We start from the raw sequence: 27920 nt of genomic DNA, 5'->3' as shown, positions 1-27920 counted from the left end.
TGTGAAAATCAATTTTGTGACACAGCTGCAGTTTGGGCAGAGGTTCAGCAGCCATTTTGGGTTTGGGAGAGGTTGTCTGTAGTAAACTTGATGACAGGAAGCCAAGAAACCATCTGACCGCCACCATTACTAAGTTATATCTGCGGTCACTGATAGAGGAGGCTTCTTTATATGTACCGCCTCCTCTCTATAACTCCGCCCACCTCCTGCATTCTAGCAGGCTTCAGTCAAAGATACAACGGGTGTGGCCTAGATTCCGCCACTCCCACTTAAGGGAGGAGTATATCTTCCCGTTTCACCGTTAGAAACTTACTAATTGGCTAGAATTCGATAAGCCAAATCCCAGCCATGTAACGGAACGTTTCATTGGTTCCCTGTAGTTCGGCTGGCTCCTCAGGCACCACTGATTGGTTGCCGGCAATTGTGGGCGTTTTGAGGAGGTACTGACGGGAGTTTGCTTCAGGTTGCAAGTTTTGAGCAGGGATTGTCCGGCACCGGAAACCGAGAGGTAAAGATATGACTGACATCAGGAGGACGGGGGTTGTGTAGTTTGTCTTCCGTTATGTATAGTGACTATGTGCATGTCTTTAATAGTACGCGGGTAATTCACACTGGGGCGGTTACAGTGCGGTTGTAGTAATATCGGGAAATTACGGAATGCATCCTGGAATTTTTGAATGGATTAGTATAATATTCCTATGTATGGTGCGGGGTTATCATGCTATGTACATTGGGATAGTGGAGCAGCACAGTGACCCCAGGGTGTGACAGGATTCTCCCTGTAGTAAACATCTGGACCAGAGGATGTGTGACAATGTAGCCTTTCTCATAGTCACAGATTACAAAGAACTTTATAGAGTATAGAACAGAGTGTGACTTAAAGGGTTAATGCTATATCAGACGATGGCAATGCCCGTGTATATATTACTCACAAATCCTGTCCTGACTGCAGGGCTAATGACATTAGGATGTACTGTAATTGCTGTATAATACGGCCACATGATGGTGAATGACCACTTGGACTTGGGGTCACTGATTTCAAGGCCTGTTCTGGCTCCTCAAAGTGGGCAAAATGCCACTGGTACCAATCTGCATGTATCTTAGGTTCTACAGATCCATAGAATCTGAAAGATGAGCCTTATCTTTAATATGACACCAGAACCTTGTTTCTATGTGCTATAGAACTGAAGATAGGGGAGTCAGAAGTGACACTACCCAGGCAATCATTAACCTTGACTCATCTCAAGCAAAATATGACACTTCTCTGCTTTTTTTTGGAATTATTTAAGGGTAGATGGGTGAGATATAACCTAATTGAGGGAATTCTAGAAAATACATTTCATCCTTTAACTGAAGGGGCTAGTGGTTTAATGGGGTAAAACTGAAGTGACTGTGTTCCTCTAAATAACTGGGAACTCATACTGCTGAGACACGATGGGCATGTTCTACATTAAAATGAGTGTGTTATTCTGGGTTCCCTGTCCGTCGCATTTTGGTAAAAGTCACTAGGATGTCACTTCTTTACTATGGGAATTGTCCGTGTTCCATAAATGTTACACTGTGTTATTGCGTAGTTCATAGTTGTGTGATGAATAGGGTTAGTTCACACTAGTAAAATAAGAGCGATGAGTCTTTATACTTTGTCTTACATCAAAACTTCACAAATAAACGCTGCCTAGAAGACAAATGTATGAGCTCCCCGGCTGCCATCCAGTGTTATGTGACGTATGTGAAGCATGGAGGGAGGGGATGCAGTTTAGGGTGGTGTCCCCCTTGCAATGCACATACCAGATGTCTGCATTGTGCTGTATGGACCCTCGCATGTGTCAGATTCCTTACATGAAACATCTGTAGTACTGATCATGTAGCGATTACATCTACATCTCCATAAATGGGAAGATAATGTTGTCAATCTGAGCACAGAGGGAGTGATCGGCGTCACATCTGGTGACGATCCAGAGGTTGGTTAGTCCAGAAATACCCTGGACTTGCTGCAGAGTCTTTGCCAGGATCACCATTTTTTACTTTTGTTAATGGATTTGGTTATTGGATTGTATTGATGTCAGGTTCTGTTTTTTGTGTTGATTTGTACCCTTAGACATCCAGCTGCTATTTGTAGTAGATGATACATAAATAGAATATTTAATGGGCTTCTTCCAGATGTAAACCACACTGAGGGACTCTCCATTCTGGCTTATAGCTATGGCTGTATTTACCACAAGGGCCTGTGCCTATGGTGTCCAGTAATATAACCTAACTGGAACCTTTCCCATCGTAAAATGCATGCTATTCCGGCATCAGGAGTCCAATGGGCGCTCCTAAAATGTGATGTGATGGCTACCTATGCAACACATCTATGCAGGAAAAGTTGGCAGTTGTTAAATTTTTTTTTTTTTTTCAAAAAGAAGGCGACCATGGATAACAGTCACGGTGCCTGGATCTATGAGTAACGTCCCAGGTTTATCATGATGGATTTTCAAGTTAGGTTTCTTTTAAGTGGTTAAAAGGTGTCACTCCACTGACTGTAAATGAAAGTCAACACATGTTGCTGTTAAAGAGCAATTGTTGCCAATTTGTTCCCGATCCCTACTGTGAAATGGTTAGTACCAGGCTGTTTCCCCCCATCCCAGGACCTCCCATCTGACAGTAGAGTACAATAAGCATAACTCAGCACGTCAGTTCACTCCCTGTGTGCAGCGTTCGGGCCGTGCGATCATCGCATCACACTCGCAAGTGTGGAACGGGCCTAACATTGTTGGATCCTTTCTGCAGGAGGACAACAAAAAAAACAAAACAATGCTTTATTTCCATATCCATGAGAAGTTACAGATTCCTGGTCCTGGATTGTAACAATTTCTGGAGCCTCAGATGGAACATTGGATATTCCTATTCTGTGACCTGATTCATTTTCTTATTTTGAGTTCTAATGATACAAGGAAGTAATACTGTGTATTCTCTCTGTATTTGTTTTTGTAGGTTTATATTAGTTATTTTCTATGTATTATTAGTGCTGTTTGGAAGATAAGTTATTGAGTCATTTCTATTTTCTGTATTCTGTGATCGCAACACAGAATCAAGTGATTGTCCCACTGATCAATTTCCTTTGCCTTAATTTGTCACATCACTAGGCGTAATTAGTGTTTTCTGCCTCATGGATTGTGCAGAGGTTGAAAAACATAGCTTCTTTTTTTTCAAAAAACAGCTACTCTCCTGACCAGAGTCAGGTGTGATGCTGGAAGATAGCAGCCATATTTTTCAACCGGCTTCTTTGATTAAATCCTTTAAAGGAAATCTACCACCAAAATCCATCATGATAAACCAGGGATACTGTGACTGTGGCAAACTTCTATTATGTGTTAACCCTGGTGTCCTTCCTTCTAAAATCAACTTTAAAAATTATGCCAATGAGCCTGAAGGACTCTGGTGGGTGTTATCAGAGCCCCTTTGTGCTGTAGCTTCATAGGCTGTTATACTCTCCCCCTCCCTTCTGCTCCCTTTGCACTTACTTCTTCCACTGTGAGATACATCAGGCAGAGGGGGGGGGGTTCTGATGGAGCAGGGGGAGACATTATAACATCCTGTGAAGCTATATTACATCAGAGCTTTGGTAAGCCCCCCCAAAGCCCTTTTGGCTCCTCAGCATAAAATCTAATGATAATTTAGAAGGAAGGAGGCCATGATAACAATTAGAAGAAGATTACTTTAGTCACAGTGCCTGGATCTATAAGTAGGTGTCCCTGGCTTATCTTGATAGATTTTGATGGTGATTCCACAGGACACTAGTATTTATCACCTCTTCTAGGAATAGGCCTACAACGCCATTACCACCAAGAACTGCATACTGTATATAGTGCTGTAAGTTTTGTAGTGTCTCTAATTCACCACAGTAGAAGGGCATGGGCATCTTCATCTGTACAAAGATGCATATTATCAAATTGTATTTATCCATAAAGGCACAAAAAGAAATCTGAAAAAAAAAGTCTTCTCAGTCCTTTCTTTTATGTCCATGAAGAATCGTGTATTCTGTCAGAATGGTTTTCTATCTGACCTTGTGGACATTCTCTCAGGGTTGCTGACGGTTTGCAACATATTTGTACAATGAGACATTTTTCCAGATTTCGCAGCTTGTCAGACAATGGCGATTGTTAATTGCTGTCAACCCACCAAGTGCAACATTATGCAGTTATATTGTACTTAAAGGACATGGTGTCTTTGTGGTTATATATATAGGAGGCAGTTTTGTTTTATTTTGGGGACCTCTTTCCTGGTGTGATCGGTTCCTTTCCTCCGTGTTTGATGTATGTGTCATCCATAGATCTGCAATGCTCAGTATGTGTCAGGGCTTTACACTGAGGCCTTGTGTATTATGTGTCTCTTACATTGTAGCATTGGATATTGTTGTAGTAATAATCTGGTCACCTCTTGGTGCTTTGCTGCAGTCGTTCTTGTGTATAGGATGTGATACACAGGAAGCGTCTGTGAAGGATCCCACACTCCTCGCTCGGCTTCCTTCCTGTGTAGCTTTATATAAACTCTCACATTTCAGGGGCCTCCGATATCTGTCAGTAGCACAGCTCACGACTTGGGAATCTACAAGCAAAACTTGTATGTAGTATATTTACTATGTGGCTCACAGCTTTGCTGGACTATTATTACCATTGTCTTCTTTTCCTGCTCTATTTTTGCCAAAAAATTGTTGTGTTTTTTTGTTTTCTGTTTTTGCATAAAAATCTTGCATATGTGAAGTTTTTCTGGCATCCCTCATCGGGTAACGTCACTCTATACTTTGGATAGAACCTCACAGCTGAAACCTTTCACAAAAACAGATTTGTCTTACAAGTGCTTAAAGGAAGTCTACCATCTAAATCAGTGGTTCTCAACCTGTGGGTCGGGACCCCAGTGGGGGTCGAACAACCAAAACCGGGGGTCGCCTAAAGCCATCGGAGCCGCAATTTTACTGTGTTTTTAGTGCGAGTTGCATGGTTTGGGGTCACCACAGCATGAGGACCTGTATTGCGGGGTCACAGCATTAGAAAGGTTGAGAACCACTGATCTAAATCAATCATGATAAACACTTACTATTAGATCCAGGCAGTGTGACTGTGGTAATCTTCTTATATTTGGTAAAAATGACCTCCTTCCTTCTGAAATCATCTCTTAAAATCATGTTAATGAGCCCAAGGGGTTCTTTGGGATGTTCTCCATGCTGCAGCTTCACATGCTGTTACAGTGTACAGGAACATTTAACCCTCCCACTGTGTGCTGAGACTTCCTGTGCTGCAGTGGTATTGCATCAGGCAGAGGGAGCAGGGTGAGACTGTATAACAGCCTATGAAGCTGTACAACAGAGGTAACACCCCTGAGCCTTTTTGGCTCATAAGCATATTTTAAAAGTAGATTTTTGAAGGAAGGCGGCCATGGATAACAAATATAAGATTAGTACAGTCACGGTGCCTGGATCTATGAGTAAGTACCCCTGGTTTATCATCATGGATTCTGATGGTAGATTTCCTTTTAATAAAAATATAATGTAATATTATTTACATGAAATATAAAGACTCCAACTCAGTCTTGAACCTCGTCCCAAGTCTCCCTTTGATTCTACAGCCCTGAAAATTTGCTAATTCCTTACATGTCCTGAGTTCTGCATTGATCTTGCGGATACAACCCGTCCATGTGTATTGTGCTGTAAATCACTAGCATGTGGACGTGCACAGACCAGAAATATCTGTTGTGGATAGCAATTGTGTTTCCTCTATAGGTGTTTCATCTTCACTGTGGCTTAAAGGGGTTACCCAGTCATAAGGACAGATAGAGGCTGTCTGGTGGGGTTCTCAGAGATGAGATTCCTCACAGCTCATGAGAACAGGGGTCCGTTGTCACCCCTTAATGAAAAAGGAAGACAGTCACACATGCGCCCCGCTGCTCTATCCATCAATATGGCACCGATGGAGATAGCCAAGTGCCATACTCTATCTCCGTCAGTTCCATAGACCGTGAATGGAGCCGCAGCACACAACTCAGTTTGCAACGTTGGGATGAGTACAGAGGATGAGCGCATGAGCGACAACCTGCTTTATTCTTTTGGGTTATAATGTACCTCTACAGGGACCCCCACCAATCAGCAAATCCTGTGTATAGGGGAAAACATGTATGGACTTGACAACACCTTTTAATTTGCACCAAAGAATGCATGGGGCTTCAGGTTAACTCCAACAAGATTTGCTTATCACATTTTACTTCTAAATCCCCATTCACATAGTGTTATAAATGCATATGTCTATCTCACTGCTGCCACTACAAATGGTAACATGTTCATGACTATTGCACAGGTTATCAATGCAATTTCTTAGTAACAAATCCGCTCTATGTTTCTAAGAATGCCTGGATTTAATTACAGGTGATCTACTTATGCGTGGAGAGATGAGAGCAAACTGGGTGAAAGCACAAAAACAAAGTGTAAGATGTTACTCTCTGGGGCTCATTTACTAAGGGTCCGCGGACCGCATTTCCGTCGGGTTTCCTGACTAATTCTGATTTGCACACGTGATCAGATTTTCGCGCAATCGCGAAGACTTTCATGCGACACAAATCGGGGGGCGTGGCCGTCGGACGACCGGACTGATTCGGACTAAGCATGGAATTTAAAATTCAAATTGTATCGCAAGACAATGCACTCACATACACCGGAAAGAAGAAGAAGGTGATCTCCAGCGGACCTGAGCGGGGAAGCGACACATGCAGGATCTCGGGCGCATGATCTTGGTAAATCGAGCCGGACTTCATCCTCGTCGGACAGTGCGGATCGGGGATTGCAACAGGACCAGGTAAGTAAATGTGCACCATTGATTTCGATAGGTTGAGGAACCACATATTTATTGGGTTGGCCTTTCTGATGGCAATGTGAAGAAACAGAAATTGGAAAACAATTGAATAGGTCAAAATAAGCTATAGTATGCAAATATGGGAAATTGGATTTTTTAAACCATTGTACAATGGATGGGTGAATATAATATATTGGTCTGGACCAAAGAAGTGGGCATACGTTCGGCGCCATGGAGAGTAGGAGGGGTGGCCTCTCCCCTCTCCATAGTAATGCACTTCGTACAGGCCGTAACATAGGGGAAGATGGGACATGTCCTATCTTTTTCCCATGTATGGAGCGGTACTATATATTCATTGTGGCCATTGCTGTCTATGGAGGATGTATATACGTTCGCAAGCTTGCGGCAGTACAATCGTCCCCCATACAGTAGTGTGAATGCAGCCTAAGAATAGATTGAGGATACAGTCTTACAAAAGAAGGCTACAGCATATCCCACTCTTTGTTCATACAGTGGGATATGTCCTTCTCTTTCACCCCTCCCCCTTAAAAGTTGGAGGAGGAGCTAACTTTGGCAGAATGCGGTGATTTGCTGCTGCCAATGTCCCGGTGTCTCCCAAATGACATAACTGTCTGTTCACATCACCAAGGAAACCCCAACAGCGTATACTCTGCAGAGCCCGGAGATGGATGCTATAAACTTGCAACCGTCCATAATAGGCTGTAATGGCCTCCATTTAGCATATACTGTGCACTGCAGCAGGAGAAAACAAATGCAGCCTGCCAGTGTAGGTCTATGGATAAATCTAGCATGTACATCAGGCTTTTCCTGGGGCACACTTTAATTATGTGGAAAAAGAAGCAATGTAATTGTAGCCTTACTGCTGGTAATGGGGAAAATTACAGAGGGAAAGGTCACAATTCTCTATTGTCCTTTCCTTCTGGGCAATTGTCATAGGCTTAACCTGAAATATTTTTTTTTTACCTCTGTCATGAGCTTGTCGTTCCAAATGTCAGTCTGTCTTAGTAAAATATAACTCACTTTCTTATTGACCAGAGTCTAGTCCCATAGACCGGCCTGTTGTCATAGACAATATTTAATGTAGGCCCTGAAGGAATAGGGTGATGGGACCACACACAAGAACTAGTAAGTAAAAAAAAAAAATAGGTTCCCAGTCATGGACTATGACGGGAAGATAAGTATCTGAACTCTGACCTGAGGTTTGGTTCACACAGTTTTGAAACGTGTTGTAAACCAGTCCCAGACAGGAGATGTATGATGTTTGCTGAATGAGAATTAGGCCCTTAGTGGCAATTTATGTTTCCCTTAAACTCTCTGCTGCTGTAATTCAAGTACTTGAAACTAAAGTAAACTCTTTTGGTTTGCTCAATGGAAGGACTGGGAATGGGGGTGGATTATGTGCATTATATATAAATTGTGTAGTTGGTTGCTTATTACAATCAGCAGTGTGCAGTATACTGTATATAGCGGTGTATCCATGAGAAATATTACAGCTTATCCACATTTATGTAAAGAGAGCTGAGCTTCAGTATTGGGTGCACTCACACATCTCATTGAGTGTAATTGTAACATTTACCATTACCATAGAGCAACCCGTTTAGGGTCTCATCTCATTTTTTGCTATCCATTGTAAGGACGTGTCGGGAGCCTTCCCTACATATATGCTTAGCGTGTACTAAAAACTAGGTGTGAATACAGCCTTACTTTTAGCAGCACTTATCTAATGGCAATGGCTATACTTGCTAATAGTAAAAAAAAAAAAGACTAAGGAGAAACATCTTAAGTTTTATTTCTTTTGTTTTGCAGTTCTTCAATCAGACACAAGATGTCAAAGGTAGGAAGGAGAAGTATAAGTCTCTCTTTTATATTATATGTGATATATGGACACCATTCTGGCCTCGGATCAAAACCATCCTACACATTCCCATTAAATATTTTACAAACCTCTGATAATGGTGTAATTCCTTGACACCCCCCCCCCCCTTGCTGAGAGACTTCCTGTTAGACCTTATTTATTGGGTCCCAGCAATCGCATATCATTGCCAGGGCCGATTTTAGACAAAGTGGGGCACTGGGCAAAACTAAAAGTGGGGCCCAAAATAAAACTATTTTATGAACAGTCACAATCAGTAAGAGGCTCCTTTTAGCCATACACAATAATAACACTTTGTAGTTACACCCAGTAGTATGGTAAGTATCTGTAATATAGGACTGTAGGAGAATGTTATAGGAGATTGGTTGATTGATAGAATATAAATATGAAAAATTTTGTATAGATTTATAAATAGAAATATAAAGTAGATAGAAGAAATATACAGAGAGACAGAAAAGCTAGGTATATAAATGGTTAGACAGATGTATACAGTAGATATGAAATAGACAATTATAATGAGATGGATAACTAGACAGATAGATGATAGATAAATAGACAGGAGATAGATAAGCCCTATTAAAAGAGCACTACATCCTCTACCCACAAAAATCCACATGCAGGGGACCTATTTAGGACAGGGGGCCCTGAGCAAATGCCCAGTTTGCCTCCCCCTAACGCCGGCTCTGGGAATAGCCGAGCTCTACATGTAGTGGTACTGTGTTTGCACCATGGAGTGATGGCAAAAGGGGAGTGATAGTATGCAAGTACACCAGGGCAGTGATTGCAAACGGTACTGATGAGTAGCCATAGTATTGGTGCCAGTATGTATGCCATTTCCACAGAAGGGATGGCATAGTGGACTGATTATTAGCCATAGGACTGGAGCCAGTAAGTACGGCACATCACCAATGAGGTTGGTGTAACATTAGCCATATCTGATGAAGAAATATAACAAAAATTCAGGGGAAAGTTCACACACAACAGATGTGCTGCAGAAGATCCATTCTAGGCTTCATTCACTGTCTACAAACTCCATTGAGATAAAGTGAATTTACCCTAACAACATGTCAGAAACTGATGCTACGGGATGACCTCACAGGAATATTATTTTAAAGGGAATAATATAGAAGTTTACAGTGAGACGTAACTATATGTTTATGTGGTATAGGTATTAATGGTATTCTAGTGTGAACGCCACCCTCATGCCCCCAATCTGATAGAACTGAACAGTAGGGACATTGTATATCTTGTCCATACTGGAAGGATCACATTACCATGAGGCAGGGCTGTCTCCATTATGTCTTGTATACAGTGATGTCATTGTTCAGGTCTCTGTGCACCTGTCATTTCATGCTTTCCCATAATATGTTCTTCTTCAATATACAGGCTCAGTTCACGAATCCAGAAACCCCTGGATATGTCGGATTTGCTAATCTCCCCAATCAGGTTCACCGAAAATCAGTTCGGAAAGGATTTGAGTTTACATTGATGGTTGTAGGTAAGAAGCTGATTTTGAAATCAACAATAGGACAAATAAAAGAAATGCAGTCGTACAGCTTATTTATCCTTCGTGGTTCTGTAATGGTTTAGTCTGTTACATTGTGGAGTATAGTTGCTCCAGTATATTTTGGACTGAACAAATATCACCCTTTTGATGTGAAATTGTGAAAAAATAGTCAAATTCATGCATGTGGTTTAAGGAAATCTACCATCAAATTCAAGGATGATAAACCAGGGACACTTACTCATAGATCCAGGCACTGTGACTCTGATAATCTTCTTATATTTGTTATCCATGGCTCCTTCCTTCTAAAATCACCTTTTATAATTATACTAATGAGTCAAAAGTGTTCAGCTCCTTACACAGTGTAACAGCCTATGAAGCTACAGCGAGGATGGGCTCAGGTAACGCCCCCAGGGCTCTTCTGACTTATTAGCAGAATTAAAAAAATATATTTTAGGAGGAAGGAGATAGTGGATAACAAATATAAGCATACCAGTCACAGTATTTGCCCCTAGTTCAGTGATGGCAAACCTTTTGGAGACTGAGTGCCAAAACTACAACCAAAATCCACTTATTTACTGTGAAGTGCCAACATGGAATTTTAAGCAGTAACCTATCGCTACCTGTTCTTCCACATCTTTCAATAGTATCGGCCCCCTGAGGCCACCAATACAGTTGAAAGAAGGAGGGAAAATCAGACTCTCATAGTAGCTTCTCACCAGGGTCTCTCTGTAGAGAAAGAATGGAGGGTCCAGCAAGATGAGCTTCAAAGATAATGTAGTCCTGTCAACACCCCACTTTTCCCGCAGTTCCAAAGAAGTGTCACTTAAGTTTCCTAGGACTGCAGGAGGATTTGGTGAACTCTGTCCTGGGGCGATGGTCTGAGTGCCCACAGAAATGGCTCAGTGCCACTTCTGGCACCCGTGCCATAGGTTCGCCACAACTGCCCTAGTTTATCATCCTGGGTTTTGATGATTGAATTCCTTTAAAGAGACTCTGACCACAACGCGGCCCCATGTATATGAAAATACTGCTTTGACAAATATTGATTTTATTTTTATTTTTTATTATTGATATCAATTATCATTTTGGGGAACCATGGGTATTACCGTGAAGTGCGGCCCCCTCTTTGGCCCGGTTTCAGTATCTACTCCCTCTGTATTCTGCTTCCCTGTGAACCTAAGCAAATGTCATCTATTGCCATCTATGGCCATTATATGTATTTAGGATATTTTCAAAAAATATATGCCTACAATGCTAGGCACATCCCCTAGATTGACACATGGGGATCCTTGCTCTCGTGATCGCTGGGAGTCTCAGCTGTGAAACCTCAACAGTCAGACTTACTCCATATTCTGTGGATAGGAGATGATTTTTTTTTTTGTCTTTTTTGACCACTGTTTTCATCAGCATCTGCAACATATTCCACACAAGGAAAACTTCAACTAGTAACCTTTTGTTACGTGACCTTGACTGTATTTGAACATGGCAACATGCACAGCTTTCTTATCTAGGGTCCACACTTGCTACCAGGAACGCAAATTGCAGAACAGATTAGGCTGGGCTTACATCACGTTTTTTGTATAAGCTCAGCCAATCACTGGCTGCCGAAGTACTCTCGGAATTCAGGGGGGAGGAGGGGTCTCAGGGCGACATATCCCACTGTATAGGCAAACAGTGGGATATGTCAGTGCCATATGCTGTAAGGTCACGTTGGAATCCCCCCGACGTGTTCCTACAATTTATGGCACAAAACTTGAACCCAGCCTTAGAAAAGTCATAGAACAGTAGGGACGTGGCTACTGTGGCCTTCATGTTTTTCAATATTTGGTTCATTGATTTTGACTATTATCATGGAGATCGGAAAGATGAAATATCAGACAGGCCAGTTATTGGGAATAAGAGTTCCGGAGTCTGAAAACTGATGTAATCTTCCAAAGATGTTTTCTGGTTTTGTAAAACCTCGTACAAGACAAGAAGACGACTTTATGATCACAGTGTATCGCACATGGGACTACAGTTGTTGTATATGATAAGTAGCTGATAACTATAACGTTGGATAAAAATAGCCTTTTTAAAAAAAAAAAAAAATTATTTTTGTTTAGGTGAATCTGGTTTGGGCAAGTCTACTCTGATCAACAGCCTATTCCTGACGGATTTGTATCCTGAACGTGTGGTTCCTGGTGCCGCTGGTGAGAAACTACATGATGTACAGTTGTGTCATAATTTTCTGTTACATTGAATGTAATAATAAAACTTTTTAGAATACATTTAACAATTGATACTACGTGGGCTCCTTGCACACAGCCGCGTGCTCCCCTTGGTGGTAACGTGGGCATATCACACAGCCTGCTGGAGGAGGGAGGGGAAATAAGGCCATTCAAATGAATGACCACATTTCTCCCTAAAGTCAATGAGGTCATTTGCTACCCGTACCCCTAGCACATGGTCAAAAAAATGGGGCTCATTTACTAAGGGTCCGAATAGCGAACTTTCGTTGGGTTTCCCGACTATTTCCGATTTGCCCTGAATTGCCCCAGGATATTGGCGGACGCGATCGGATTTTGGCGCATCAGCGCTTGATTTCACGAGACAGAAATCGGGGGCTTGGCCGTCGGAAGACGGATTTGGGAAAAAAAGCAAAATTTTAAAAATAATTTGTGTCGCAAGATCAGCGCTTACATGCACTGAGGAGGAGAAGGTGAACTTCGGCGGACCTCAGCGCAGCAGCGACACCTGATGGATATCGGGCGCACGGACCTTAGTGAATCCCGGCAGACCCGAATCCTCGTCGGACAACGCACCACTGGATCGTGACTGGACCGGGTAAGTAAATGTGCCCCACTATGTTAATATTTTAGAAAAGACTTCAGTTCTGCAGGCGCTTGGAAATCTTTAGCAGGAGTGCACAACTGTTCCAGACCTAGTGGCTTTGGGGTCTCTCCTGCCCTAATGCATTTTTATTTCATTTACACATGAAATGAAAAATTTGCCTCTATTGAAGCCTGCAGGCAGGTGCAGGACATGTGATATGGACATGTGACTAGCGGCCATTTTCTCTCCTGTGTCTTCTCCACGGGGACAAAGTCACAGGACTGATTAAAGGGCCGGTAGCATTTTAGTTCTGTATGTCCACATCATTTTTCTGCAAAGGGGAACAATTTGAAATAACTAATTACATATTGGTTTATATTTTAATTACCCTTTTTAAAATGAATTATGCTGATTCATGCAAACTAAACCGTATTAAACTATTCCAGTTTTATCATTTATCATCAGACTTTAAATCTAGTTCAGCATATGTACTGTATAAGGCACATTAAATACCTATGCCCCATTGTAGTGATCATTTTTGGTTTTATAACTTTATATAGTACATATAAAATTATTTTTGGAATCTTCCTAGTCATGTTTTTCTTGTCCTTTTTTTTTTTTTTTTTTTTTAGATAAAATTGAACGTACGGTAGAAATTGAAGCGTCTACCGTGGAGATTGAGGAGAGAGGTGTGAAGCTGCGTCTTACGGTGGTCGACACACCCGGCTATGGAGATGCAATGAACTGTGAAGACTGGTCAGTGGATGATATAGTGTTATTAGCTTTTATATTGTCTCTATATTCCATTTACAGTCCTTTAGATTTATAGAGTATAGTCTCTGTTACTTGTGATGTCTTCTCTCTGTTCTGCGGGGATCAGCCATAAAATCGGTAGAGAATGGTCTATACTTTATCGGAATCTCCTGCACCTTATCCTCTCCGTACTTTGGTTAGGTATTTGTATAAAGCTTGTTTTTTTTTTTTTTTTTTTTTTTTTTTTTATAAATGTTTATTTATGCACTTTTAACATATTTTTGATTTAAAGAACAAAACAATGGCAAAAACCATGTCAAAATACTGTAACTTACAGACATTGCGGTATAAGTCCTTGACAAAACTGGCATACATACACTCAGAAGTATACAGCGGTTCTTCACATCCCTTCTTGAAAATCTGTAGGATTGGTTATAAATGTAAAAGCCATCTCGGTGTAGTGTTTGGTTGTCAGCGGTATCTCACCTTGCAGTCTCAGTAGCACTAATCTTATTTCAGGGTTGACTACTTCTTAGGTTAACAGTGCATGGCAGGTGCAGCGGGACCGTTTAATTAAAAAACAAAAGTTTCTGCAGCCCAAACTCTTCCATTTGGAACTTGTTTGTTCAGAACATCTTATAGGATCAAGTTTTACTTAACCACTTGCTGACCACTTGAAATCTACATACTTCATGTCGGTTAAGGTGGTGGCACACGTGGCGTTTTGAATGCGTTTTTGTTCCATTTTTAAGCAGTCCGTTAAAAAATGCATGTGCCACGCCACAAAATGCCACGTGTGCCATCATCCTTAGGCCCCGGTCACACGAACCGCTAGGCGTCCGTTCATAATGCGACGCTAGCGCACAGGGGGTGGTCCTCGGCCCGAACGCACATGCGTTTCCAGGGAAACAAATGCGATCGGCTTATCAATGGCATGCGTTTCCATGGTAACGCATGTACGTTCGGGCCGAAGACCGCCCCCCTGTGCGCTAGCGTCACGTTATGAACGGATGCCTAGCGGATCGTGTGACCGCTGCCTCAGGGTGCGTTCACACATTGCAGTTAAAACTGCATCGCAATCTGTTTTGAGGTGGTTTTATGTGCAGTTTTGTTAATTTAACAGGTGAATGACAATTACTGAACAGATAAATTTAAAGAGAACCTGTCATCAGAAACTGGCCTAATAAACTACAACCGGTATGTTGTCTAGCAGCTTTACACCTTACAGTCATGATTCTTTTATGGCCCAGTGTGGTTCCATCACCCATAACGCTTCAACTTTAAAGTGTAATTTAAATTGGAAGTGTAACGTCAAGGAGGCGGAGTGTTTAACAGTGAAGTCAAGCTCTCCTGCCTCTGAACACCTCCTAGGGTGACTTGTGTCATGCACCAGACTTCAGGGGATCTGGTTAGCGACGTCCCTGGGTGCAGAACCATCAATTACAGTGAAGGGGACATTCCAAGATTGGAAAAGCTTGAATTCAGTGTTAATGTCTCCGCCTCCTTGACTTCATACAACAAATTTACATTTCCCTTCAAATTTGATTTACTGGATGATGCTGCCACACTGGGCCACGAAAGAAAGATGGAAGGTGTTCAGCTACTAGAAAACATACTGCTAGTGGTTTATTAGGTATATCTCTGCTGACAGACGGGGAAACCTGTTCAATATATGTGATTCACCTGTTCAGTTCATGTCTCTCACCTGTTAACGGAAACCTACCACCACAGATCTACCTATTTAGGTTGATCTGGTGGCAGGTTCATCTAATCTATAGTAGGATAGCCCACGTTAGGGCTAATCCTTTACTCCCCCATATCTTTTATAATTTTTAATTGCCCTAATATGCAAATTTTACTAAAGAGGCTACTGGGGCATGGAGTAGCCAGAGCTGAGGCTAGACGGCACGGCTACTCCACCCCTTAGTAGCCTCTTGCAATCCGCCAACCAATCTGACTTCCGCTTGTCCATGAAGATGGGTTCTGCGCATGCGCTGTAGCTCCTCTTCGCTCTGCTTGCTGCACCGTGTAGCCTCAGCTCCGGCTACTCCACCCCCAGTAGCCTCTTTTAGTAAATTATATATATGTATATTAGGGCAATCAAAAATTATAAAAGATATAGGGGACTATAGGATTAGCCATAACAAGGGCTATCCTACTATAGATTAGATTAATCTGCCCCCGGATCTGCTGTGGTAGGTTTTTAAAATAAGTAATAAGTAAAGTGCAGTTTTAACTGCACTGTGTGAACGATCCTCAGCAAGCAACTTTGCCTGATCACATTTTAAGACTCCTTGCAGAGATTTTTTATGACTACATCCTGGACCACCTATGTATTATACACCGGCTATCTAATGAATACAATGCATATGATACTCTAATCAGAAGTCGTAAAAGATGAAACACAGTGGCCTGTCAACTAGTAAAGAGATTTCTCATAGTGTTTACAGGCTCTTTCACATGTAGCATTTTCATATTGTTTACAAATGCAATGCAAATGCCTGAGGGCTCGGCTCAGCCCGAGCTCCGCCCCCGTGGTATTTGCTTTGCGTTTGTGAACACAAAGAAAATTCCACTTGTGACTCAAACCAATACTACGGCTTTCTCTTTCTTGGCCCTCAGGGCGCGTTCACATGGTTCACTTTGGTTGCGTTTTAATTACATTATTTAAATGCATTACAACAGTTGAGGAGAGATGATTTGCCTAATTACCTTATATACTCGGGTATAAGCCGACCCGAATATAAGCCGAGACCCCTAACTTCAACACAAAAAACTGAGAAAACCTGTTGACTCGAGTATAAGCCGAGGGTGGGAAATACATTGGTCACAGCCTCCCAGTATATAGCCAGCAAGAACCCTGTAGTATACAGCCTGCTCAGCACCTGTAGTATATAGCCTGCCCAGTCTGTCTCCGATGCTGCCTCAGGTCCTTCGGTCCTCTTCGGATTCTTCCGCTCCTCTTCGGGTCTTCGCGCTCGGCCGCCACACAGAATTACGTCAGCTGCTTGCCGATGTCATTGTTTGTGAGCTGCCGGCATCGCGCGGGGACCCAAAGAGGAGCGGAAAAACCCGTAGAGGATCCGAAGGACCCGTGGAGGCACCAGAGCCGAGACCCGCCGGAATGCGCTGAAGTTCACCGGCCTATACCTGGTGAAGGTGAGTGCGAGTCCCGCGACACTTTTTTTTTTTTTTTTTTTAAATGCGGCAGTTTTTCCGAATACGTCGGGTTTTCGTTCGGTCATGCCCCCCCAGATTTCCGTCGCATGCATGCCAGCGCTGTGCGCCACAATCCGATCACGTGCGCCAAAATCCCAGGGCAATACAGGGAAAATCGGCGCAAATCGTAACATGTCGTGAAACCGCAAATCGGGCCCTTAGTAAATGACCCCCATTGTAAACACATGTGTTAACAATGCATTGACACACATGTTTTGTCAACGCATTCGTTAACATCGCTTTAACAAATGTAATTAGGCAAATCGTCTCTCCTTAGCTGGTGTAATGTGTTTGTTCAATATTATTATTTTCCTACATTCAGCCAGATGTACCTTTAGTGCTTTAGTGTATAGTCTGTATTTTAGATCCATAAAGACCTTATGTGCCACTGTATAAGAGTCATGCACACAGTCTGGGGGTTAAGACTGAGACATTAAATATTTTTTGGGACAAGCTATTTAATCACAGGTTTATAATAATCTAAAGTACAGGCGGTCCCCTACTTAAGAACACCTGACCCCTAGTTACAAACAGACCTCTGGATGTTGGTAATTTACTGTACTTTACAATAAACAGTTATAATAGTTATTAGAGGTGTCTGCAATTAAGATTTATTGTTAATCCTGGTTCTTATGATAACCCAACATTTTTAAAATTCAATTGTCACAGAGACCAAAAAAGTATTTGTCTGGGGTTACAATTATAAAATAATACAGTTCCAACTTACATAAAAATTCAACTTAAGAACAAACCTACAGAACCCATCTTGTACATAACCGGGGACTGCCTGTACAAGGAATTGATAATAATAATTTTTTATTTTTATAGCGCCTACAGATTACGCAGCGGTGCACAAAGCATGTCTAAGTGCTAGTATCTTATTTCAATCTCCCTGTTCATATAAGCATCTGTGTGTATATAATAGAAGTTCAAGTGATTCGATGTGACGAATATTTTGGGTCTGCCCACCAGCCAACAGTAAACATTGAGACTGAAACCTATTGCCTAATATTCCACTTTTAAAGGTCTACTATCATTAAATACAAGGTCGCTGGGAACTTGCACTAAGAATCAGATTTCATTACAACTTATGTTCCAAAAAATGTTCCACTTCCGTAGAACATAACACAGATCATTGATCGCTGGCGGCATCTGTGTCCAGCTGTTCTCTCTATTGCCTATGGAGAGCAGATCTCTGTGCATGACCTACCCAGTGAATTAATTTTCATAAAGAAATTTCCTAAAAATATGATATTGTAGCTAGTTTTTGTGCATTTTGTAGACCACAGTTTTATTCTTCTTGGCCACACTTTTAAAAGTTCCCTGTTCTATTAAAGTAAATTGGGTCTAGACACGTAGGGGATTTTGTGCTAGAAATACAACCCCAGAGCTTACGGTGTAATTAACCTACATGGAAGGCATCATTATGGTCAAATGACACATTACCATATCTCCGCTCACAGTCTACCACTGTAAGTACAGCAAATGCTAATAGAAGGTCACCTACGGTCTTATTCATATAGATTACTCCTGACTGTTGATTATACTCCTTGTCCTCCAGTCTGTTGGTTATAATTGTGTGTTAGACTCTTCACTACTGTGTTTACCACCTCTGTCACATTTTACGTGGCTGCTATTTTAAAGGAAATCTACCATTGTGAACCAAACATCCTTTGAGAATGCTGTAGCTACACTGATACAGAAACATATCTTGTTTAATCCCTGATCCGAGTGGTTTTGCTGAAAAAAAACGATTATAAAAGTATGATAATGAGGTTCTTTTGGTCCTGTGGCTTCTCCGGTGCTTCTCCTCTTACTCTAATTATGCACTGCTCCAGCCTTGTCCCACCCAGCATAAACTGAGATTACATAATCACTGTGCCTGGCAGGCAGTAATAATCAATCTTCGCACGTATATGCAGGTTGATTAGTCCTGTCTGGACAGTTCAGGAAGCTCCGTGTGTAATGTGTTTATGTAGGCAGCCTGCAGGAAACCCAGCTTTCCCAAGGTCCTGAATTTTATAATTGTGTTTTGAGCAAAACCACTCGGTTCAGGGATTAAACAAGATATGTTTCTGCATCAGTGTAGCTACAACATTCTCAAGGTATGTTTGGTTCACAATGAATAAAAACAAGTGGTACATTTCCTTTAAGAATATGGCTAGCACACAATGTATATGTACACAATATGACGCTAACATTATGTTTTTATCAAACTTTTTTTCTATTATTTGTAGTTTCAAGCCCATCATTCGTTACGTGGATGACCAGTTTGAGCGATACCTTCACGATGAGAGCGGTCTGAACCGGCGACACATTGTAGATAATCGTGTCCACTGCTGCTTTTACTTCATCTCTCCCTTTGGTCATGGGTACGTGAAGGTCTTTTTTTTGTGATTTCTATTCTTAGCACGGCCAGGTCACCTCTGTGTTTTCAGTCGTGACACAATGTAATCAGCGATGCTGACGCAGATCAATATTTCAATCAATGTATACATGCTAATGCAAAGTGACACGTATAGGATTGTATAAGGGTAATGATGTGGCTGGTTGTGTGTGTTTTCAGCTTAAAGCCACTTGATGTGGAGTTCATGAAGGCCTTACACAACCGTGTGAATATTGTTCCAGTCATTGCCAAAGCAGACACTTTAACTCTGAAGGAACGTGAAAGACTCAAGAGAAGAGTAAGAAATGTTTTTGAATATTTTTATTTTGATTTACTTTTTTCCTTATTGCATACATACTCCTTTAACCTTTTTCATTTTGCGCACTGAGCCCTCTCCATACAGGGTGGGTGTCTGCTGATTTATACAGCAAACACCCACCATTAACACTTGTGATCAGTGCTGGCCTTTTAAGATTTGATCAAGTTGGGTACAAACATCATGGCCCCAATCCAAAGTAAGATTATATTGTCATCAGTGGGGGATCCAGTGCTGTGACTCCATCAATCACATTACTATCTCATAAAATACATCTCTTATACATGGCAATAGACACACTGAACGATACGGTGCTGCACCCGTCCCTATCCCATTGTAGACCCACAGTAGATCATTCCTATGGACTAAATGGCAGCAGTCATCTACTAAAGAATGCGGCCTATTACAGAGTTGTCAATCGACAGCACCCAATAACAAGCCTTTTATGAATCCAGCGTTTCATGAGTCTTCCATATTTATGAGCTAAAGGATTCCTGACAGGCTGCCCTGTCCCGGCGGCGCGATCCCCGAAAAGTCGTAAAACTTGACGGAAATGCGGCCGTGGGACCCTTCATAAATAAGCCCCATTATAACCTTGTTTAAAAAATAAAAAAAAGCTTTAAAAATTATGCAAATTAGCCAGTGATGCTCCACAGTTGTTAATTGAGGCTAGAACCTTTCATTTGCATAATTTTTAGAACTTTTTTGGGGGGCAAAAAGTAGAGTGCACTAGTATGTTGGTGTGCTTGATTTACAATCCTTCATCCTGTTGATAGATGTCCTCTTCAGAAATGTGAAGATATATGTCATTGACGCTGCTGTGAATATATATACCGTATATACTCGTGTATAAGCCGAGTTTTTCAGCACAAAAAATTTGCTGAAAAACGTCCCCTCGGCTTATACACGAGTCACTAAAAAGAATACTTAAAAAATAATAAACTTGTATACTCACCCTCCGGTGGCCCCGATGTGCAGCGCTGCTCCCCCGATGTCTGCGCTGCTTGTCTTCAGGCTTCCGCGCCAGTCTTCTTTCTTCGCCGCCATGTCTTTCCCCCGGACGGCGCCTAGTATGAGGTCAGCAGCAGCGCATCATACTAGGCGCCGGCTGGGAGAGAGCAATGGCGGCGCCCAGCAGAAGAAAGAAGACGGGCGCGGAAGCCTGAAGACAAGCGGCGCGGACATCGGGGGAGCAGCGCTGCACATCGGGGCCACCGGAGGGTGAGTATATGAGTTTATTATTTTTTAACGCTGGGGGCAGGCTGTATACTACTGGGGGCAGTGCTGTATACTATAGGGGGCTGGTTGGCTATATACTGGGGGGGTCTGTGACCAATGCATTTCCCACCCTCGGCTTTTACTCGAGTAAATAGTTTTTCCCAGTTTTTGGTGGTAAAATTAGGGGTCTCGGCTTATACTTGGGTCGGCTTATACTCGAGTATATACTATATATATACGGCAGTGTTGATGACTTTGTATACCATATGGTGATATGCCGATTAAGGAGTTCTTTGGTAAGATCCTGCAGTTTCAGGTTTATAAATTGTGATTCTGTACATATGTTCTACTGAAATTGTGTACAGAAATAATACTATACATGTGTCTCCATGTCTGTTCTGCAGGCTTAGGATTTTAGAAAGTTAGCTTCATTTATTTATTATTTTGCACCCCCTAGTGGTTTGTTTATGTAAACCTCTGAAGGACAATAGTATCTGGATTTGTGCTCAGAATTGATTTTTTTTTTTTAATATTTTAAATCGGAAAAGACAGCTAGTTACTACAACATGAAATGTAGGTTTACCAAACACATAAATTCATCAATTAACTACATTATAACATTTCTAAAATTCTTTTGCTTTGCACATAATCAAAATTTATGTGCAACTTTTCTTCTTGTACACAACTCAACACCGGGGGCATAGATGTTCATACAAATATAAGCGTTAAGCCAACAATTTTTAGCTTAATTTATAGGCACTCCATATCTTGTATGTTTGAATCTCCTTGCAGATTTTGGATGAGATTGAAGAACATGGAATTAAAATTTATCAGCTTCCTGATGCAGAATCAGATGAAGATGAAGATTTCAAGGAGCAGACAAGACTTCTGAAGGTATATTTTTATGCCTTTCTTTAATATATTTGTAAGGTACCTTGCTGCTGTGATTTAACCCTGTAAATGCTGTGAACTGCAGCAATAACAGCAATAAGTTCCCTTTTTAACTTCCCAAACGGTAAAGACACCACATTTTTAACCCACATATTTCATGCTGTTTATTGTTGGTTTTGATTCCAGTTAGACAATTTGTCATGAAAACAAAATATATTTTTATTACATTTTATTATGCATTTTGTGACAGTGGCATTAAATAAATCCTTTTACAATATAAAAATGCTGCTAATATAAAGGAATCATTTTTATGGTGATCTTAGTAGTTAAAGCTGCTTGTAGGAAGGAGCCAAAATAACACACGGAAAACCTCAATTTTATTGCCCCTTGCATGGAGTATGAGAGGACTCAAAATTTACCTTCTGACTCTCCAGATGTTTCTCGCCATTTTTAAACTTGGGGAAACTGTGACAGCACCTACACATGGTGGCCATTGACTGTACGATTTTGTGTATTATAAAGCTTAAAATTGTCGAGTCATTGGGTTTGGGTTTTACTAGCCCATAGTCTTACCCTTAGGCCTCCTGCACAGGATTGTGTGCAATATCAGTATGCAAATCTTATAAGAAAGGACGATTAAAAGAATTATATCTACCATGGCTTATGGAGAGTTGTCCTAGAAGAAGTGGATTGTACATTTGAATGTACTATGGAGCCAGAAAACAGTACGGGGTCTGTGCAAACGATCCCATTGCTGGCTTGTTGACTGCAGTTAATACTTTAGTTGTTGATAGTACAAGTAATGTTTATGTAATTTCCATATTTGCCATATTACAATAGTTACCAATTATGTAGAAGGTCTGTAGATTACTTAGTCAACCTGTGATCCAATGCCTGGCATAATTTTGTCTTCTTGTTTTTAGGCCAGTATCCCCTTCTCTGTGGTTGGTTCCAATCAACTCATTGAGGCCAAAGGTAAAAAAGTCAGAGGCCGACTGTATCCATGGGGAGTGGTTGAGGTGGAAAACCCGGAACACAATGACTTCCTGAAATTAAGGACAATGCTAATGTAAGTGTGGTGGACGATGTCCACACTCTTGGCCTCCTCTTATGCTTTAAATGTTCCTGTTAGCAGAGAGGGGAGTAATTGGGCACATTACTTTTTTTTTTTTTTTCCACATAGGCTTTATTAAGATAGGAGTGGCCTAAAAAAGTTTGGCTTGGAATAGTTATCGAATGGTAACCTGGTAAAAACAATGGGGCTTATTTACTAAGGGACCCATGTCCGCATTTTGGTGGGGTTTCCCGACTTTCAGGGATCGCGTCCGGGATTGTGTCGTATGCGATCGGATTTTGGCGCATCGTTGCCGGCTTTCATGCGACAAATTGGACAGCAGGCCGTCAGACGATCCAACAGATTCAAACCGCAGAATTTAACATTTAAATTGTGTCGCAAGCCCAAGCACTTACATGCACCGGGAAGAAGAAGGTGAACTCCGGCGGACCTGAGCGAGGAAGTGACACATGCAGGATATCAGGCGCACGATCTTGGTGCATAGCGGCAGGTGGGACTGATAAGTAAATCTGCCCCAATGTCTTGAATTTACTATAAAGAGAATTTTCATATTTTAAACGGGTTGTCCAGCTTTTAAAAAATATATATATATCTGCGTCTGTATTAGTAGTGTGCACCTTATTGTTAAAAACTTCACAAATAATATGTGATTTAAAAAAAAAAAACAACAATACGTCCACCCTGGGGGGTCCGACTGCCTCCACTCTCTTGATACAGCATTGAATCTAATGCTGTATCATGTGGGTATTGGACGGATGGGGTGGCTGCCTCTGTAAACAAACAGTGGCGTTGACGGGCGGCGGCGTGGGACAGTGAAGGGAAGTTTAAGTGGCTATAATATCCATGAGGCAAAATCCATAAAGCAAATCACTAAATGCTGTCACTTGACATAGAAAATTGAAGAAAACTAAATCTACAATCAGAAAAGAAAAAGGATTTATAAAAAAAACTGATTTACTTATTTTGTTTATTGCCATTTTATTGTCTTTTTCCCCCACAGCACCCACATGCAGGATCTGCAAGAGGTGACTCAGGACCTGCATTATGAGAACTTCCGCTCTGAGAGGCTCAAGAGAGGTGGTGCCAGGTATGATCTGCCTTCTAAGAGATAAAGAATTATGGGCTACATCATTCTTAGTTTTATTTTTGCTTGATGCAAACGTTTTAAGACGGTTGCAAAAAAATGTATTGGGAGGTTATTTATGGGCATTGTGTGTCATGGATACAAAATTATGGACTCTTTTTGACTCTGGATATTTTTTATGTGCTTGTGTTTCATGGGATGAGTGACGGCTCCCAGACATCCAGGGAGGAGACTATGTGCATCTTCTCTGCTTGTCTCTATACAGATCACTGATAAAGGTGATCCCATAGTCTGTTACCATAAGATCACTGTTTATATGTGATCTGTATATAGAAACAGCAGTGGAGACATATATAATATGTACATACATGACGTGTGCCCTGGGAGGGTGCCCCAGGTATTAATTTAATGTAAAATTTAAACAAAAATAATATATTAATGGAAAGAATTATAAAAATAAATAAATAAACAAAAAAAGAAACAAAAAATTCAGTCGGGTGGGATTGTGGTGACCTTCGCCACTTGGTTTTGGGGGTCTGTAGCAGAAGTCTCTGCCTGGTCTTCAGGGTCTGTAGCGGCATCCATAGCCTATGGTGATGGTTCATGGGGTCTATCACAGCAGCCACTTTCTGGGAAGTTTGTGCTGCAATAAGGTGTTTGATGATTTTGTGGTGGTTATGAGTCTGACCCTTAAAGATTGATACCGCAGGCGAAATAGGTTGTGTACCCCAACTTTTATGCACAATGATAGATTACTACTATTACCTAGATTGGCTACTGTAGCACAGAAATACTGTCAATATTTTTTTTTTTTTAATTTTCATTAATAGCCGCCAATTACTTGCTTGTATTACTGAAAACTTCATACTCCTCATCGACTGAAAATACTCCTCAAAAAGGTTAGGCTGCATTCACACTATGGGGAGGGCGTATATACATCGCCGTATGGGGAGGTCGTATATACATCCCCCATAGACGGCAGTGGGCGCACGGCGCTATCCGGTGTGGCACCATACCTTTCCGTAGCCGGGAGAAAGATAGGACATGTCCTATCTTTCCCCGGAATACGGCGCCGTGCCCCTGTTTCTCTATGGAGAGGGGGGCGGGGGTGAGCGCCGCTCACCCCCTCCTCCTCTCCGCAGCGCCGTGTGTGAATGTAGCCTTAAGAGGAGTATTTTTACTCTTCTGGAAACAATGTAGTGCGCCCTCTGGTTGTACAACAATGCTTGGGCTTACAACAGACCTTTTTTGTTTACAATTACAGCAAAGTTGAGAATGTGGAAGTATCAAAGGACCAGATCCTGCTGGAGAAGGAGGCTGAGGTGAGTACTTTATACCGTATATACTCAAGACCCCTAATTTTACAGCCCAGCCCCCTGTAGTCTGCGGCCAGCCCCGCCTGCCCCCTGTAGTCTGCGACCAGCACACTTATGTAACCGCCCTCCAATGTCGGCATGGCTCCTCTTCTGTCTTCGCTAACAGCCCCATAGACGCGGCCATGTTATCTGCCGGCCGCTGCGTCATAGTATGCGCCTGCCGGCAGAGAGCATGGCCGGGTCTTTGCCGGCTGTTTTAGTTTTTTTATTGACTCGAGTATAAGCCGAGGTGAGATTTTTCATCACATTTTTTGAGCTTAAAAACTCGGCTTATACATGAGTATATAAGGTAAGTGTCTCTAGGTTACACTATCGCCCCCAATCTTCGCCCAGTGAAGCCTTTGTGCACTCCGTCATTCTTTGGTAGTTGGTTATTTTCATGGTCATTTACATTTTACGTGTTTTATCCTAGCTCCGACGCATGCAGGAAATGATTGCTAGAATGCAGGCTCAGATGCAGATCCAGAGGCAGGGGGGAGAAGAACACGTGTAAAGGTAAAGCACGTGTAAAGGTAAAGCACAATCGTATCCTGTTATTATTCCTTTTAGTATATAACATTTTGTCTAATGTAATTTTTTTTACCTTTCCAGGTGTACAGCACCCAGCGAGAGCAGCGCCGCCTGCGGAGATTACTTGTGCCTATTGTATAGTACATGTACTTGGATGTATTACACACACTTTTTTTTATTTTCACTTTTTATACATTTCATGCATTATTGTGTTTGTAACAATAGAATAGAAACCATTTGTAATCTCTATGTACGAGCCTTGTTACCAGCTTTAACAAAAGCATTAGGATACTGTTACATTATATAATCAATTACTGTTACATGTATTAGAATATTGACGGGATCCTGCAGTACATGACGTGACAGCAGTGCATGAATATCCACTCCTCACCTTACACCCTCCTCCTTTCGGCACCTCTAATGTTGTCATGTCTATATTATTCCACTTGTTTGAAGATTCAGACACTTATGGCTTTGGGAACATTACATCATTATGAGAAGTTCTGTGCTCAGGCAACTGGACCATTGTAACTACATTGTAGTAGTAGAATTCTTGAGAATAGTTTTTTGTTGATTTACCCACAGGGGTTTCTAGGATTTTCAATTTTGATGGCGTATTCTTAGGGCGTTAAGTTTGGGTCTGACTTTCAGCTCTCCTATTGATTGTGATACTGACGAGCACTGCGGGGTTTGCCATACACAGTAGTACCTGGCTCAGCTGCTGCTGAATTGTATTGAGCTGTGCTTTATAATAATGGCCTCAGTGCCCCACCAGTTAGCCGATCATACCCCAGGGTCAGACCCCTGACTAATCTGGTATGGATGACCCGTGCTAAAGGTTGCTTGTCAATATTTTATTCCTGCAACTAAAAGGAAAATGCCACTATAGGTACCTTCTTACATATAACCCAGAAATGTGAAACCATATTGAAGAGTTGGGCCTACTAATAGTCTGCATTGTATAAACATTATATACATATAGATTATATGCACATACAAACGGTAGTGGGCTTGGCCAATATCAGTATGTCGTCTATGGCTAGCTTTCTACATTTGTGCACAGTTTTTCATGGTTGGAATGATTCACTCTAGCATTTCATAAGCAGCCATTTCCTAAAATTTTGTTGTTGGGGGGGGGGTACTATGGCTCTATTCACATCCGGAGGCTCCCATTGCAGATTCCATCAACGGTAGAATGGCCTGCAGCAATGTTTGGTAACATGGCTAACGGCATAATTGAAACCTGACAGATCATGAGTCAATGGGGTGTTTCAAGTGACAGGTCACTGTCTGCAGATAGGACACTGTGTACAATCTGCTCACCTCCTCCTGCTCTATAAAATGCTGATTGCAGATAGGACACTGTGTACAATCTGCTCAGCTCCTCCTGCTCTATGACATGCTGCCTGCAGATAGGACAGTATATACAATCTACTCGGCTCCTCCTGCTCTATAACATGCTGCCTGCAGATAGGGCCTTGTGACTCTTCTCTAACAGTGTAAATCATGGAGAATAAGGATTGAGTAGCTGCTTTCAACAATTATTTTCTTCTCTGGGAAATGAACCACTACCATCTAAAGTGTATGGTGAGCTCCACATGGCATGCTCTTATTAAACATGTATACTGGGATTGTCTGAAGGTTTCTATGAAAATCTGGAAAGTGTAAATGATCTTGTATGATTTGTGACCTGTGCATGCACATAAGACCCTGGCGTATTCTGCTTAATCCCTCTCTGGCTTGAGTCATTCATGCACCTGAGATACCTGTCAGCCAAATGTTTCACGCAAAACGTTTACACCCATAATGTATGTAAAAACATCTGATGGGATGGTATAGATCTCCAAACTACGCTGCCATTTGAGTTGAGTTTTATACCACTGATCGGTTGTTTTACTGTGACACAGATGCTTTGATGAATGTTTTCTACCTTAGGTTATTCTTCTAGTGGTTTGATATTTTGTATTGGAAATGTTTTTACTTTTTTCATATCCTTTTCAAGAAAATGTAAGGCTCTTTTTATATTTGAACGTATGAAATAAAGCTACTTTGAGAG

At 41.6% G+C, this 27920-nt stretch overlaps 1 protein-coding gene across 5 annotated transcripts; it reads left to right on the top strand.

The window, feature by feature from the left end:
• Positions 1-377: 377 nt before the first annotated feature.
• SEPTIN2 (septin 2) lies at positions 378-27920 on the top strand. 5 transcript variants are annotated; one of them, XM_072143209.1, is made up of 13 exons: positions 378-508; positions 8652-8679; positions 10105-10216; positions 12328-12414; positions 13669-13792; positions 19246-19380; positions 19575-19692; positions 21721-21822; positions 22743-22888; positions 23895-23981; positions 25243-25300; positions 25767-25866; positions 25946-27920. In XM_072143209.1, the coding sequence occupies exons 2-12, from the start codon at positions 8671-8673 to the stop codon at positions 25845-25847; spliced, it is 1059 nt and encodes a 352-aa protein (XP_071999310.1). In that variant the 5' UTR covers positions 378-508; positions 8652-8670; the 3' UTR covers positions 25848-25866; positions 25946-27920. The 5 variants fall into 5 exon arrangements, with proteins under 5 accessions (XP_071999310.1, XP_071999309.1, XP_071999307.1 ...); XM_072143208.1 differs by lacking the exon at positions 378-508 and adding an exon at positions 567-601; XM_072143206.1 differs by lacking the exon at positions 378-508 and adding an exon at positions 2854-2939 and having other exon boundaries at positions 25767-25849.

The sequence above is a fragment of the Engystomops pustulosus genome, chromosome 3 (genome assembly GCF_040894005.1).
Source record: "Engystomops pustulosus chromosome 3, aEngPut4.maternal, whole genome shotgun sequence".
NCBI classification, from domain to species: Eukaryota; Metazoa; Chordata; class Amphibia; order Anura; family Leptodactylidae; genus Engystomops; species Engystomops pustulosus.
Note: the sequence above shows the minus strand (reverse complement) of the source record. Positions and strands in the feature narration are given on the sequence as shown.

Excerpts from the sequence above, each read along its gene's own strand:
- SEPTIN2 (XM_072143206.1), top strand. The coding sequence starts at position 2,869 with ATGGAACATTGGATATTCCTATTCTGTGACCTGATTCATTTTCTTATT. Across the intron at positions 13,793-19,245 it reads GCAATGAACTGTGAAGACTG|TTTCAAGCCCATCATTCGTT; the intron begins GTCAGTGGATGA and ends TATTATTTGTAG. Across the intron at positions 19,381-19,574 it reads ATCTCTCCCTTTGGTCATGG|CTTAAAGCCACTTGATGTGG; the intron begins GTACGTGAAGGT and ends GTGTGTTTTCAG.